At 37.4% G+C, this 16,169-nt stretch overlaps 1 protein-coding gene and 1 long non-coding RNA gene across 5 annotated transcripts in view; one reads left to right on the top strand and one right to left on the bottom strand.

Moving 5' to 3' along the window:
- Nucleotides 1–5,982, bottom strand: part of MATCAP2 (microtubule associated tyrosine carboxypeptidase 2) — a 33,576-nt gene extending 27,594 nt beyond the window's left edge. For 2 of the 4 annotated variants that reach the window (XM_081079162.1, XM_081079163.1), the window contains exon 1: nucleotides 5,625–5,912. In XM_081079162.1, the coding sequence (XP_080935288.1) occupies nucleotides 5,625–5,649 (25 nt within the window). In that variant the 5' untranslated portion in view covers nucleotides 5,650–5,912. Of the gene's footprint in view, nucleotides 1–5,624 lie in introns of all 4 variants that reach the window. The other 2 variants (XM_081079164.1, XM_081079165.1) reach the window with 2 other exon arrangements.
- An 86-nt stretch (nucleotides 5,983–6,068) lies between these two features.
- Nucleotides 6,069–13,878, top strand: LOC308510137. The gene is made up of 4 exons (XR_013995315.1): nucleotides 6,069–6,151; nucleotides 9,438–9,504; nucleotides 10,297–10,447; nucleotides 10,944–13,878. It is a non-coding gene; the product is annotated as an uncharacterized lncRNA (long non-coding RNA).
- Nucleotides 13,879–16,169: the final 2,291 nt, after the last annotated feature.

The raw sequence follows: 16,169 nt of genomic DNA, 5'->3' as shown, positions 1-16,169 counted from the left end.
TAATTTTAAATCTATTGTTAAAAATATGGCTTTTAATAGTAAAATAACACTTTTTATATAGTATAAAAAATTGTAAAGAGAATAACAAGAAATAATAAGAAATAATAAAAGCCCAATAAGAAGGCTTCGTTGAAGAATATCCTATTCTCCTAACTCCTTTTTACTGAAAAATTAAAACTTTTTGTTAAACATAAACAGGCTTCTTTGGAGTAAGTATAACTCATTTTCCCCTCAGAAAAATAATAAGGTAACTAAAAAAATAATTCCTTCTCATATTAAGTCACTATATAATGTGACATTTTTAGCCATCAGCAATCTGCTTCACTAGAACATTGGAGTAAATGAAAATAATGTGTTGATCAAAGAAATCATTCACTCCAATCTGATTACCCATACTGAAGAAAAAAGGGAAATATTCCATTAAAATTGATACTCAATATGTTCACAAGTAGGTGAATATACTGAAATTACCAACACAATGAAAGCTTCGTTTGTATCTAGAACAGGAGAAAAGGATACCAGGATTCCTGGCTTCCAGTCCCAGCTCTTTCAATCACCTCTCTGTAATATTACCCTAATCACTAAACTCATCAGTACCTCATGTTCCTTGTCTAAAGGAATGGGGAGAGAGGGGAACACTGCTCACTAAACTCTCAGTGTTTCACAAGTTTGAATAGGTGAGGTTTCACGGTAATTATGAGGTCCCCGAAAGGAAGATTAGATCACCAGAAACAAAGCCTGGTGGAAAATACCATTCAACCAATTTTGACCCACAGGATGGTGATTTTATATGGTTCACTAATACTTATGAAATCTGAGAAGCTGGGATAATTTTATACCACAAAACAATAGGTTGCTAGATTACAAACAGAAGGAAAGGCAAAACGAAGCAAAATAATCCCCGACTAAGATAAACACTTTTATCAAGTAGTCCATCATCACCTAAAACTCAAATGATATAATCTCTACCAAAAGTAGAAAGGGTGACTAAATCGTGATGTATTCATACAGTAGAATAGTATATTGCAATGAAAAAGAGCAAACCGAGGTTGCAAGCAACAACACAGATGATCTCACAGACAATATTGAACGTAGGAAGTCTGATCAAAAGAGTACATACTGTATAATTCCGTTTATATGTAGATCAAAAACGGCAAAATTAGTTTATGGTATTAGAAGTCAGCACAGCAGTTACAATTGAGGGAGGGGTTATACCTAGGAAGAGATACCACGGTATCGGCTTCCAGAAATGGTCTGTATCCTGTTCTGGGCAGTGGTTACATAAGTACAAATTCATCAGGCTACACATTTAAGACTTGTGTACTTTACTGAATGTAACTTATACCTTAGTTTTTTAAATGGTCTATAAAAAAATCAGTATCTTTGAAAACGTTATTTATTGCCCAACTGTCTGCATTATAACAGAGAAGCTATTCATTATATCATCGCTAAATTCAACAGAACCTAATATAGTTTCTCAACTATAAATTAAAAAAAAAAAAAAAAAAAAGAGCTCGAAATTGACCACTGTTATACTTCCAGGATTCCTAAAATTCCTAACAGTCCCAGTTAGGAGTCCTGCAGTGTTACCCTGTAAGTAACAATGATTCTTTATAATGTGACACTGTTGTGTTTGGTCGGAAACTGTTGTTATTATTATTATTATTTTTTAGTTAGAAATATGCAGGGTATCCTATAATGATGGCTGTGGTAAAAGAAACAGCACTAAACATCATCTAATACAGCAGTGAACGTGCCAGGAAAAATTTCCCCATGGCTTTCCATTTAGGATGAAAGCCAAAACCCCTGACCATGCCATATGAGGTCAGTTGTGATCAGGTCACTCTGCCTCTCTGGCCCCGGCTCACACGACGTTCCCCCTGAATTAGTCCACTCTAGCTTACTTTCGTCAATCCCTCACACTCAGCACTCTCCAGACACAACTCTTTACACCCTGTTCCCTGTTTGGACAGCCCTTCCCTTTCTTCTCTATTAGATTAATTTTTACTCATCCTTCAGTTCAAATATCACTTGTTCAGGAAATCTTCTCTGGAAGGTTCTTTAAAGCAATTGTCATGGTTGCAGTTTTACATTTGTTTGAACGATGGCCTTCCCCAACACTGAAATTATAAGGTCCATTATGGCAGACGTCTGTTTGTTTTTGCTCACTCACTGCCCTGCTTATGAAAAGATGGCCAAAGCAGTAGCCCAGGGAAGAGAATATCTGAGAGGAGAAAAGGGATACAGGATTTGAATGCTCGAAGGTTGAGGCGAAAAAAAATCATACCAGGATGGCATAAAAAAAAAAAAAGGAAAAGAAACAATTAGTGATGTGGAAGACAAGTTTTAATGGTAGGTGCTCACTTCTGCTGTAGGACAAACCGTAGCTATTTGCCTAAGTGTATTCATCCTACAAGGCCAAATGCTGGTCTTAAGAAGACTTCTATCTCCAGTGTTTCTCAATATTCACTTTTGTTACAAAGGAGCTTCATTTCCAGATGACTCATTAATCACTTCTGATAGCACATACAAAATATGGGCAGTAGGAAATCATAAATTTACATAATCTTATATGGCTTCTGACAGCATTTTGCTACTCAATGAATGAGCTATGTATCTTCTTTTCTATTTTGAAAACAACAATTTTATAGCCAAGTAAAATATGATCTTTCCATGCAAAAATTTACAGACTTGCCTGTGATTAAAAAAAAAAAAAAAACTTTAAAAAACAACACCTTGAGTAAACAATCAGGTAATGTACCGCTGATGTTAAATGAGACCTTCCTGTTGAATTTTGTGGCTTGACTCAGCATATAGTCATTGTAACAGTGTTGTGACTTTCCTAGTAGTTGAGAACATGGGCTGGGGAATGGAGCCTCTCCAATTCAAATCTTGGCTATTTATCAGTAGCTGTGATCTTGGCCAAGTTACTGAACTTCTTGGTGCTGTTGTTTCCTTATCTGTAAAATGGGATAATAAACTACACGTGTCACAGTATTGGTGCGAGGAACAAAAAAGTTAATATATGTTAAGTGCTAAGAACAGTGCTGGCTTGTAGTAGGCAGTGTGTGTTAACGATCAGTGTCATTGTTATATTTAATATTATATTTAGCTCCTATAGAAATGCTCCATGGAATAATATAAATGGGAAATATTTAGAATCATTAAAGTTGGATTTCCAAAGTAAATTTAACATTAAGTAATTAAATCTATATTCAGAACCAACGTTTTAATGGCTTTAGTATAACAAACTATCTTCTTTAGAAAGCTATGAGAAGGCACAGAAAACTTTTCTGATTTGATTTCATTTCAAACAGTATATATAGCATACACATCTTTCTTATTTTAATTTACTCCTCCAATCAGCAGTTCCACCGGGATGTTATATTTAGATTACATTCAATCATGACTAATAAGTCAAAAGTGAGTAAGATATTATATAGGAAATGATTTCAGAAATACTTAATTGCTTCAGTCCTAACATAAAAAACAACCAGTTTGCTTTATATTTATAGTTTTTTTTAAACTGGGGGATAAAAAAACAAAAACAAACAAACAACACGTTTCCACAAGTACTCTTTACCACGAATAACCAAGTTCTTCTGCTAACCAGAAGAACACAGCTGCTTAGATATCAGCAGGAGAGCAAGGGAAAAGAGTGGCATGTTTTCAGCTAAGTTCTCTTCACAAAGTTTCTGGCCATCCAAATTGGGCTTTCATATATGGCAATTAAATATTGGGCATAGGGTAATTGAACTATCATTTTAACTAATCAAGTACTATATAAAAGAAATGGAGAAACTATTTTGAAAAATGACCTGGTCAATTATTTTTAAAGATATAGTAAATTTGAGGCTTGAATTGTATCAAATGGCTGTTTGAATTTTTAATGAACTATAGAAATGCATTGCCAAATGATCTATCTCAAGGTGTTCAACTTGCAGAGCTAGACTGATACGTGTATTGCCCTTAAACGATGGGATGGGAGTTGAGGCAAGAGTACGGTGTCTACCGTTTTGTAAAGTATCTCTCTTCAAACTTTCAACTCTGCATATCAAAAACCAGGGCATCTACTTTGTACTGATGACTAGTTGGTCGGAATACCCAGTTTCTAATACTGTCATAATCATATTCTCTATGATGATTGTTATGCTTTGGGGATATTATTTTAATTGATTTTACTTCTAAATCGTTATCTAATAACCTTCACTTTGACAGACTCCAACTATGTAAGGCAGTGGTTCTCAAATGTAGTATAATTTTGCCCTCCAGGGGACACATGACAATGTCTGGAGATATTTCTGGTTGTCACAACCAGGGGTAAGGAGGGTGTTGCTACTGGCATCTAGTGGATAGAGGCCATGGATGATGCTAAACTACAATGAACAGGACAGACCCCTAGAATTACCTATTTTTTCAATGTTAATAGTCCCAAGGCTGAGAAACCTCCAAAGCCAAAAGAAGGTATGGTACCTATTTTTAAGTAACTTCCGACATTTTCATTGTATTTTAAGATGAAGAATAGCATCTACATCAAATCACATTCTGAAAAATCTAATGCCCATTTAAGTTGTCCCTTAGATCTTAGATCCTCTGTCTATGCTCCTGTCAACATAAATAACAATGAGATAGAACACAGCAATGTCATCATTGCAGAAATCAGCTCCATATTTCATAACAGGGAACATGAAATAAAATAGCATAAAATTAAGACCATAAATATTTTCCTTGGAAAGGAATTTAGTTTTACAATTTAAAATGGACAGAAAAATGGTCTATTAGGTATCGCAATGCCTTAAAGTAAAAAAATTCTGGATTGATTTTGACACTAGTTTTAGAATTAGCCATTTCCTTTTACTCTGTTGTTCTTCGTTGTTCTTAGTCATGATACTGGACTACCACCAACCCTGTCTTGCAGAGATGTTACACGGAATCAAATGCCGGGAATATGGCCTAGGAAATTATTCTAATATTATGTAAGATAATTTGTAAATGGTTAATATCCATGGTTTTTGGGTTTTTTTTAATAATAAAGGCGAGTAAACTTTCTGACCTGGGGTCTGAACACCAATTTTTTATGCTTGGTATAGAACGTAGTCTAAAGTGACCTATTAATAGTATCAACTCAAAACGTTCTCACTGACTTAAGAAAAAAACGTACAGATAAATAAGTAGTATAAATACTGATAGAAAGATGTGTTCTTTGGGTTAGCTCTGATTTTTCTGAACAGTCTAGAAAACTAGATCCCAGTACATTATAATGCCTAATTATAACACATACCTGATATGCTTTAAAATAGAATTTACCAATACGTGTTAGACCGTACATTTGAAAGGCCAGTGATCTGCTGTAATTTACTTCACTAGACCCCACAGCACGTTCCTACCGACAGTAAGTGACAAAAGACAAGGGACCGTTCTCTCTCCCCCCCCCGCACATTTTCCCCGAGCAGCCCCCGCGCGCCCCGCACAGCTCAGGGACCCGGAACGAGCGCGGAGCCCCCACCGACCGTTACCTCCACCTCGGGGCCGCCGGGACCCCCACCGCCCCGCACCGGCCACAAGCAGCCGGGCAGACACGGTGGCCCCCGCCAGCCCATAGGCCGGCTCTTCCCGGCACTCACCCGTCACGCGAATGGACTCCAGCATCGTCCCGCCGAGGCCGCGGGCGGTGGGCTCCGCGGGCGCGGGGGCCGAGAGCCGGGCAGGCCACCTCTAGCCTCTGGCCCGGGCCTCGGAGACGAGATCGCGGGCGGAGGTTGCTCTTCGCGACCCCGCGCGGGTTAAGGCGGGTAAGGACCGAAGGAGACGTGCAGACAGGGCTGTGCACAGCGCTCCCTCCAGCCCGCGGGTGCTGGAAGGTACACACGGCAGCCCTACGCTGGACAGCCGTGTTTGGAACCCGCCGCCGTGACGTTGCCGCTCCCGCGTTGCTAGGAAACGCTCCTGGCGTCCGCGGGCGCTGCACTTCACAGACCCTGTGCGCCGCTGGGGGTGCTCGCTCCTCGGCGACCAGGCTCGCAGGAAAAGACGCGGACTACAACTCCCGTCGTGCACAGCGCAGGCCCGTGCCTCCAGGGCGCGAGGGCTGGGCCCCAGGACAGACTAGGACAGGCCCCAGGACGTGCCTTTCGCCGGATAATCCGCACAGGTATTTGGGCACTGTTCTGGAGAGTTTAACTGCAGTAGCTTCACAAGAGAGGGGTGATGTGACATGAAACAGCCGCAGCTGCGAATTGCAAAACCAGTCTCCTCTGCTGCTTAGTTAACTTAACGAGGTGCGGGAAAGCTACAACAGCTTTAGGTTGAGCTGATAATAATTAGCACCTTCATTAGTCGAGGAAGCCCAAATACATTTACCATTTAAGTATCACGGCATGATATTCTTAACACTAAAATACAAATTTTAATTTATGATTGTGCAATTGATAGGGCTGAATGTTGTTTTTCACTTTATTATTCCATGGAAAATGTAACGACTATACCTTCAACATTTTTTGAGTCCCTAATGTGCAAGGTTCTACGACAGGCCTTGAGGACACAAGGGAAATGAAAGAAGTCTCATGGAGCTTAACAGCCTTAAGAGGAGCTCAGAAGATAGTGTTGGCACTGTCATTTCAGAGACACGTTTTCTCTTTACCCTTCTTCAAGGTTGAGATAGGACACAGAAACAGTTGGGATATGTTTTCAAACTCAGGAACAAAAGACGGTTGAAATTATGTCAGGAACATCATACTCTGAGAATGACAGAGAATGTGAAAATTTGTATCTTTCCATCAATTAGGAGGGAACGGTGGAAACTTAACTGTATCACAAATAGTGGATAACCCCACATCCTATTCTGTCAGAAAATCCTGGGAATACTATCTTAAAAATATGTCAAGAATCCAGCCACTTCTCACTATCACCACTGCCACCATCTTCAACCCACCACCACCTTTTGTTTGGATTATAGCTAGAGCCTCCTAAATGATCTCTGTATTTCCACCCTTGCCCTCTTCACTTTATTCTCAAAACTCAGTGGCCAGCGTGATACTGTGAGAAAACCACTTCAGTAGCTTCCTTTCTTACCTACGAGGTCCTTTAGGACTTAGCTTCTTGTCTTCTCTTTGATATCATCTTCCACTACTCTTCCTTCCTTGGTCTCCTCCAGACACACTGGTCTCCTTGATACTCCTCAGCTATGCCAAGCACTATTTCCACCTCACTGCTTTTGCAAGCTGGGAGTTCCCCTCCCAGGGATGCTCTTCCCCAGATGCCCTCGGCACTAGCTCCGTCACTCTCAGGACTTAACTCCAAATGCCACTTCTCAGTGAGGCCTTTCCTGGCTATCAGATTTAAAATTCCACTCCTTTTTCAGATTTACTATCCCCTTTCTCTGCTTTATTTTTGCCCTATAACTATTAACATTATCTAATTTATTATATATTTCACCGATCTGTCTTATTGTCTGTCTCCCTCCCTAGAATATAATTTCCACAAGTGCAGTGATTTTTGTTTGTTCATTACTATGTTCCCAGCATGTGGAATAGTATCTGGTACACAGTAGGTACTCAATAAATTATAAGTTAATGAATAAGTAAACAATAGAAATTATGCATTTTCAATGACAACTCAGAGAAAATAGAATGGTGTAAAATGAGCATGTAGATAAAGAAAAAAATCATCAGGTCAAAGCACTTGATACAGTAATGGGCAATGAATCCGTTGCATTCATAAAAGCGGTTCTTGCAATGTCCTAAGAAAAAAGACTGTAAATGAACCTTACCTACCTAGCTTCCTTATATGCCTTCCTTAACTTTCTTAGGTACCTAAAACTCTGAAACCCACTTTCCAGGTTTGCAATAAATACATCTATTACTCCTGCAAATTTCTAGTTTTTATTTTTCTAGTATTTATTTTTCAAAAAAAAAAAAAGACTCCTAAAAGATTTCACAAGTTATATGTCAGCATCTATGTAAACAATTTACTCTGAATGCTTTTACTAAAGCATGGTTAATCAGACTATCCATTTTCATTATATTCTGAAGAAAACAAGATGCATTATTTTATTCTTTCCACAAGTATTTTATTCATATACAAGGCACTGGGCTTAATACTTTTAGAGTATGTAAAAGACATGATACTTATTCTCAAGAAACTTATTGACTAGTAGGCAAGGTTTTATACACACACATTAGAAAACGATGTATACTAAAGGTATAGCTCCCTTTCCAACATTTCATTAAACTTAAGAATTCTAAAAATAAACAGTCTGATGCCCCTGTAGTTAGCCCACCTAGAATATTATTTCATTCTTTACTTTCAAAATTATTTTTATGTTCTCCCTACCAATATTTTCCAAAGTGGATCACTTTGATTTCTAAATATCTTTACTGACAAGTATATAGAGTTGCGTATCAATTTAACCAAAGCATTTTAAAAAGACATTCTTCGCGTACTATTAGGCATTGAAATACTCTTGCTAACGAATTCATGAATACAAAGAGTTTATCTAATTTCTTACAAAACTAGTACTGTTACCAACTTCTTTTACCATCTTGCCTATGCAATTATTCATGTTCATCAGGCTTTGTGCGTCTGCTTTGTTAATTATTGATTTGTGCTCTGCCTGCTTAGTATTTCTACTGGGTACAGCATCTGCAGCTGTCCACTTGGCTGCTTTTGAGTCCTCATTGTTTTTACGTATCTGCCAGAACAATGAACAATTCCATCTTTCTGAGAAACTATTCTTTATACCTGTTTCTACATAAATCGTTAATACTGAGACAGAAGAATTGATGTAATTATCAGTTCAAAGTATCGATTGTAAAATAAAGTTTAAAATTTAATAAAACTGACGTCAATAATTTATGTTTACCTATAAGGATTCACCTTCTCCCCTTTTTAAAGTTTTACAAAACTTAAGTTTTCCAAAAATAGCCAAGAGTGCCATGGTAGTTATTTTACTGCAACATTATACTTTACTTTGATGTAAAGTGTCAAATCACTTTACTTTGCTGCTCATTTTTATGTGCACTACCAACATAACATTGGATCCTTTTGATTTCTGAATATCTTTAATAGTGATTTCCATTCAATTTTTAGATTCAAAAGTGATAGGAAAATAGGAATTTTACTAGAATTTCTATTCTTTTACGTGTGGTGGGATTTTTATGTTATGAATAAAGAACTTGTATTTTTCTTATTTTATCGGTAACTTTTGTTGAGTTAACTCATGTTAATTTGTGCATTTCATGTACATGACACATGGCCAAGTATTTATGGAGTTTCAAGATAAAAAAAGTCAGTTCAAACATCTCTGTAATAAGAAAGGATTTTTTTTTCTTTTTTCTTTCTTCCTTTTTTTTTTTTTTTTTTTTTTTTTTTTTTTAGTAAAAAGATCAACATCCTCCCTTTTAAGGACTCAGAACACTTTGATCATTTACCTTCAACAGGGGAGTTGGGTAGTAAAGACCACGAAAGAGGAAGCAAGAGATGGCACAGCCTGGAGAAGGCTGCTAAGTAAGTATTGCTACTGATGGAGAGACAAATAACTGTAATATTTTCCTTTCCACAGCAAAAGTTCATTTTGTTGAGAACAGATCAAGCATATATTATGCTTGAAACTAAATTTCTTAAGAAGTTATGTTAGTAACTAAAAAGAATTAGAACTTTAAAATAATATTTATTTACTTTTAAATTTCAGATGAGAGTTTAAAAGAATGGGGGGGGAGGAAAAGCTTTAAGGAAATACTTTTGACTTTCTTTATTGTGCTATTAGAAGCAATTTATAATATTCTTATGCTATTGGAAAAATATCAGTTTAATAAAGTTAATGTAGCCTGTTGTTATAGAAGAACAGAGCAACTATAGTTGCAAGACCCCACATTCTAACAAGCATAAACAGAGGCCTCAGGACTAGCTGAAAACAATGTTTCTTGACTTACAAGAGAAACAAAGATTGGGGAATAGCTGTTTTCAAGGCTTAAAAAATTCAGTGAAGCTTGAGAGCTTTCAGGATGTCTATGCTGAGCCAATGGAATGTTTGCAGTATGTCTTTTTGAGAGAATGAAAAGCATAAGTGGAAGCCCAATAAAAGAATGCTTTATGAAACTGCCTCTGCCTTTTCACTTCAATGAAAATGGTCAGATCAGCTCAAAAATCCTGGAAAACACTGATTTTTTTTTAAAAAAATAGGATGTTTTGTTGTAAATGATGGGGGGAGGACAGATATTTTTTACTCAGACAAAAGAATTGTCCATGTTAATTATATTTTGAAGAAAACAAGGTATGCATTAATCTCTCCATCCACAGATATTTATGAAGCGCCTATTATTACAATGCAAAAAGGGGATGAGAAAACCATGATTGACCGTCAGTCAACTTACTGACAGTGCGTACATACATGTGCAGACATGACGTGCACAGACCAGCCAGTCTGAGTACAGACATCCAGGACGCTGTGGTGAGCAAATCCGATAGAGTCCCTGTTCCCTGTGGAACTTCTGTTATAGTGGGAGGCACAAACAGCAGTTGACTTCAATGGTGGCATTTCAGATACACATAGGTGCTGCGAAGTATAGCAGTTCCGGGAGTATGTTAGATGGTGACCTGGAGTAAGGAGCAGGGATCGGGAAAGGTCTCTCCCAGCAGGTAACCTTTGAGCTGAGATTCCAAGGATTAGCGTCAGCCATCAGAAATTTGGAGGGACAAGTATTTTAGGTAGAGGGACTTGCAAAGACTAAAGCCCTGAGAGGAGAATGACCTTGACAGGATCCTGGGGTGACATGAAGGTCAGCATGTTGGAATTTGGTGAGCTGGGGAAAAGCAGTAGGAGAGCAGATTTCAGAGGTAGGCAGGGAAGGCAGTTTGGATTTTATTCTAAGTGCAATCAGTAGCCACTGGAGGATTTTAAAGAGGGCAGTGACATAATATGACCTTTTTTTTTTTTTTTTTTAAAGATTGTATTGACTGCTCTGAAGGCAATTGATGAGTGCGTGAGAGTGGAAGCAGGGGCACCAGACAGCAGACTCTTGCAGCGGGCCAAGTGAGGGTGATGACAGCTCACAGTGAAATAGAAGCTGTAGAGATGGACAGAAGTAGAAGACCCAGGAAATATTTGTAGGTCAGTAGGTGGGGCACGTGGATAGAGTAGGAGGAGAGGGAGAAGAAATGTAACATGACCCCTAAGTTTTTGGCTTGAGCAACTGGGTGGCTAGTGGTGCCATTTACACAAATGGAGAAGATTGGGAAAGAACAGGTTTAGTGGGGAAATTCTATGTTGGATATTAAGTTCAATACACTAGTCAGCAGTTCAAATAAAGATTTCAGATAGGTGGTTGGATATCAGAGTTTGGAGCTCAGGGACGAGATCATGCTAAAGAGATAAATTTGGGAGCCTTTAGTATATGGATAATCTTTTGAGTCAACAGGACTGAGGAGATCACCGAGGGGGGTGTAGGGAGACAGGAGAGCTCAGGGTAAAATTTAGAGTTCTTAGTCATTCAGTTGTGAAGTAGAGGAGGAGGAGTAACAAAGTTCTCTACACACACAGACACACACAGAGTAATACAAACATAACTGCATGTGTGTGTGTGTGTGTGTGTGTGTGTAAAGAGAGAGAGAAAAAATAAAGAAAATTTAGTACAGTTAATATATTAGGAACCTGATTGAAGGGCATGCTGGAATTCTTTACTTTTTCCTCTTTCTCTATGTATGTGTATAATTTTTGCAACTTTTCTCTAAGTCTGAAATCATATTAAAATAAAGTGGTGCCAATTGAGTACTAAGGTAGAGAATGACCTTGCTGCGGACGAGGTGAGAAATCTTCTAAGACGTGCTATTCAGCTGGATGCCTACTTAGACAATCAAAGGTGTTGGTAGGGCATTCTGGCAGCAGGACTGGGGTGAGAAAGGCAAGGACACAGCAGACCAGGGTATGTTCTGGGAACAGCAAGGGACTGAATTCTGCTCTTTGAACGCTTTCCTTGGCATTGAACACGAGGCAAAATGGGTGGTAAAGTCATTTGCAGAGTAAAGGGGTAGAATGGGAAACTGACAGAGAATTTGATAGGGATTGAAGCAGATAAGAGTGAAAGGATTCTGAGACACATTAAAGGTCCAGTCAGTCGGGATAAATTTGAAATGAAATTGGCTCAATACTCACAGCAAGCCAGGAAAAACAGAACAAGTGGAAGGTTAAGGATTGGTCCTAAATGCAGCAAGAAGGACAAGGGGCCCAGGAGAAGGTACCAAAATGGTTTCCCTCTGGGTCTGGCTGGGTAGAGAACAAGAGTTTGGGGGTAGACCTGGAAAGAGCCAGCGACAGGTTCTGGAAATCTTAGACGAGTCACAATCTTCTTGTTTCCTCATCTACTATTTTAAGGGACTGAATTGGGTGATCCCTGACAGCTTTCACTTTTTTTTTTTTTTAAATTCCCTTTTCTCGTGGCCTCCTTTTCAGAATAGCTGGAACTACATAACACATGTCTTCATGAAAAGGGCAAGGTGGGAGATCAGGGCTAATATGTGGCCATGGCTACAAAGCAGGAGCTCTAACATTTTTAATTTGACCAAAGGTTGGGAAAGGAGAATGGTCTGAAGCTTAGGGACAGGGGTCTTGCAGGTGTAGTAGGAGCAAGGGAGGAGAGCTCGAGATTACAAGCAGGAGGCCAGTTTGGGGGTCTCAAATCTTGGCGATGGAGCACTTCCACATGTTGATTAGTGTCCCAGTGTGGCCAACACATGGGGACGAGAAAGGAGGTGAGTGCTGCCTGAGGGTTTGAGGAAGGTGAGGTCCGGGTACCGGAGGCTGTGGTCACTGAGACTCATCAGCAAACATGACGTGAGGACAGATCACATGGCAGCACGAACGCACTGAGGAAGCCTGGGATAGTGTCACACTGTGAGAAGCAGGGAAGAGGAAATTAAAACTGGCTATCCTGAACACCAAAGTTTGCAAGGGTTACTGAGGGAGTAGAAGGACCATGGTCTGGAAGTAGTATGTGAGGAGAAACTTTTGAAGTGTTTGGAAGACAGAGAAGTTCATGACAGACACCAGTGAAGTACAGTGAGCTTTCTTGTACCAAACTTAAGGAGACCATTTTATTTTTGATGTTCAATAAAGAGACCTAGCTGTTAAGAAACACTTGCTGCTGCTATTTTGTAATATTTAAGAGCTACTTTAATATGGGATCCCTAAAAAAATTTAAATATAGGTTCTGTGGACATAGCTTTAAGAAATCTAGATATGGAAAAGCAAAGTTATTAATACATGAATTGTAGTGTGGTAAGTACGTGAAATAATTCTTCTGCTTTATGAAAGGATTTATTATGGTCCTTTAAATATGAATTCCCTTAGTACCCTAATTAATCACTTGAGAAAATAAAGAGATTAAAGCTGTATGCATTTTGAGAGTAGTCTATTGAATAAATGAAATATGTCTGTACTGTATTGGTTTTTGGCACAATACAATATGTTCACAAAGCACAATCTGTTTTCCTTCAGTTTGGAATACGAAACTTTAATTCATTGATTAAATTAGAAAAGAAAAAGAATCTGATGCTAAGGACCTTTAAACTGTGATGCTAAGGACCATTAATAGCAGATATTGTAACAAAATAGCCCCTTTCAGTAACATGTATATATCATCCTTTGCTGGTTCTTTTTCCTTCATTATAATAAATGTGTAAAAGAAGTGGCCCTTCAGCCAGATAACCTGAAGTGGAGAACTTGACTTTAATCCTTCTTGATACTGCCTTAGTGTTAGATCTTGGCCATGTCACTCCCTGTAAAAACAAGAATATTTATGTCATTGTATTATTTTGTGAATTAAATGAGAATGTGTGTGAATGTATTTGAAAAATTAACGCTAAATATATAACATTTAGAGTGTCCTCATTGAAGTAAATGCTTTCGAATTTTGTTTTTCAGCCCTCCATCAATTTTACGTGTGAAAGACATTATTATTATTTCCTTTGTTGAAAAGGAAGGATCAAATACTCATTTATTAGGGTCACCTTTAATCTCCAGTTATCTCTCAATTCTATTCTTAAATTAATGTAATAAGTTGTTGTCTTTACATAAATAACTTGAGAGGTTGCATTTTTTTATTTAAATAACTAGGGAAGACACTTTTGATAATTTTTAGAATATTAACATCATTTAGGTCAAATTGTACAGCCTAAGTAATAATAATCACATGAATATAGAATACATTTATTTTCTCTCCTAACTTAATAACTAAAATAAATTTTTTTTAAGAAAGCAATTCCAAGAAAAAAACATGGTTGCTATTTATTTAGTACTTTAGATATAGCTCAAGCACACATTTATATCATTATTATGTCTTTGGTGATCAAAATAAATAAATCAACAACTAAAACGTCAAGAGTAGAAACAGCCTAGGATTTGAAGGTAGGCAGATCTGGTTCAGATTATTAGGTGATGGTCTTAGGCCGATCATTTATTTAGCCTCCTTGTATCTCAGTTTCTCCATCTCTAAAATAGTAATAATAGTTACCTTACATTAATTCATTCAATAAATACCTATTGAATTCACATACTGGATTACAGCTATAAACAAGAAAAGTCCCTTCCATTCCACAGCTTACACTCTAGTAGGAAAGGTAGACAATAAACAAAAATACAGAACTGAAATAATTCCACATAAGTGGTAAATGCAATGAATAAAATCAATCAGAGCAATAGGATAAAAAGTGACAGGGTAGCGAATTTGAGCTTAGACCCAACTAATGAGGAGACAGACATGGTCCAGGAACCAGTAAAATTCCTGAGGCAGGAAGGAATTTAGCCTTTTTTTTTTTTTTTTTTTTTTTTTTTTTTTAATCACAAGGAAAAGGCCTATGAGGCTGGAACCTAGTGAAAAAAGAAAAGAGGGAGAGTATTATGATATTCAGAGGATATTAGGAAAGACAGGCAGGGTCTAAGTCACATATGACCTTGTAGATACGATAAATAATTTGGATATTCCTCTAATTGCAATGGAAGACATAAACTGGCTTTAAACAAGCAGCTGACACTCCATAATTTACATTTTAAAAAGATCCTTCTCTATAAATAAATGACTAAAACTAATAAGATAGTTCATAGGTTTTCAATAATCAATTATGTTCTATATACTAGTAATAGGTAGTTTCAAAACATAATTAGAAAGATACTATTTATAAAAGTAGAAACAAAAAAAGCGTTTAAAGATCTTTTTGGCAGTACAGTATAAACATTTTTGGAAGGTATTAATGTAGGCCTAAATTAATAAAGATAAACATATTCACGAATGGAAAGTCTTGATATCACAAATTGTCAATTTTCTCCAAATTATGTGACAAATTCAATGTTTCAATTAAAAATCTCAAGAGGATTTTTTTTTCCATTGTGGAGCTTGACAATCTGATCCTAAAGTTTATATGGGAGAACAAGGGGACAAAATTAGCCAAGTCAATTTTTCATATCCTCTACCATACATCAACACTTATAATTATGGCAGCTCAATATTGGGAGAGGAATAGACAGATCAGTAGCATAGAATAAAGAGCTACAAAACAGACCTACAGATACATGAAGAGTTGATATATTACACAAGTGACATTACAGGTTAGTGGAGAAAGGATGGACAATTAAATAACTGCTGCCAAGACATGTGGTTATCCAAATAAAAAACAAAATAAATCCAGGTAATTTAAAGACAAAACCATGAAAACCCATACTTTAAAATATTTAGAAGACAATATGGGAGAACACCTTTAAAATTTTAGGGCAGGGAAGGATTTCCTGAGACATAAAAAGCATAAACCCTAAAGGAAAATATATATACATTTAAATACATTAATATTAAACATCTCTGTACATTCAAGACATCCTAAAGCAAAAAGACAAACCATTAACTAGGAAAAGATATTTGCAAGCCCAGAAACCAAAAAAGTGCAATTTTCCCTGAAAATAGTACACAAAAAGTCTAGGAATCAATAAGAAAAAGACAAATAATCACATGGAAAATGGGCAAAGGATATGGAATTGAAATTCACAGAAAAGGAAAACTGAAAGGCCAATAAACACATGAAATAATGTCCATTGTCATGAGCAATAGGAAAAATGCATACAAACAAGAACAGCAAAATCCAACATATCCAAGTATTAGGGAGACACTGGGGTAGCAGGCACGCTCATT

Source organism: Rhinolophus hipposideros, assembly GCF_964194185.1.
Source record: "Rhinolophus hipposideros genome assembly, chromosome: 18".
In the NCBI taxonomy this organism is placed as follows: Eukaryota; Metazoa; Chordata; class Mammalia; order Chiroptera; family Rhinolophidae; genus Rhinolophus; species Rhinolophus hipposideros.
Note: the sequence above shows the minus strand (reverse complement) of the source record. Positions and strands in the feature narration are given on the sequence as shown.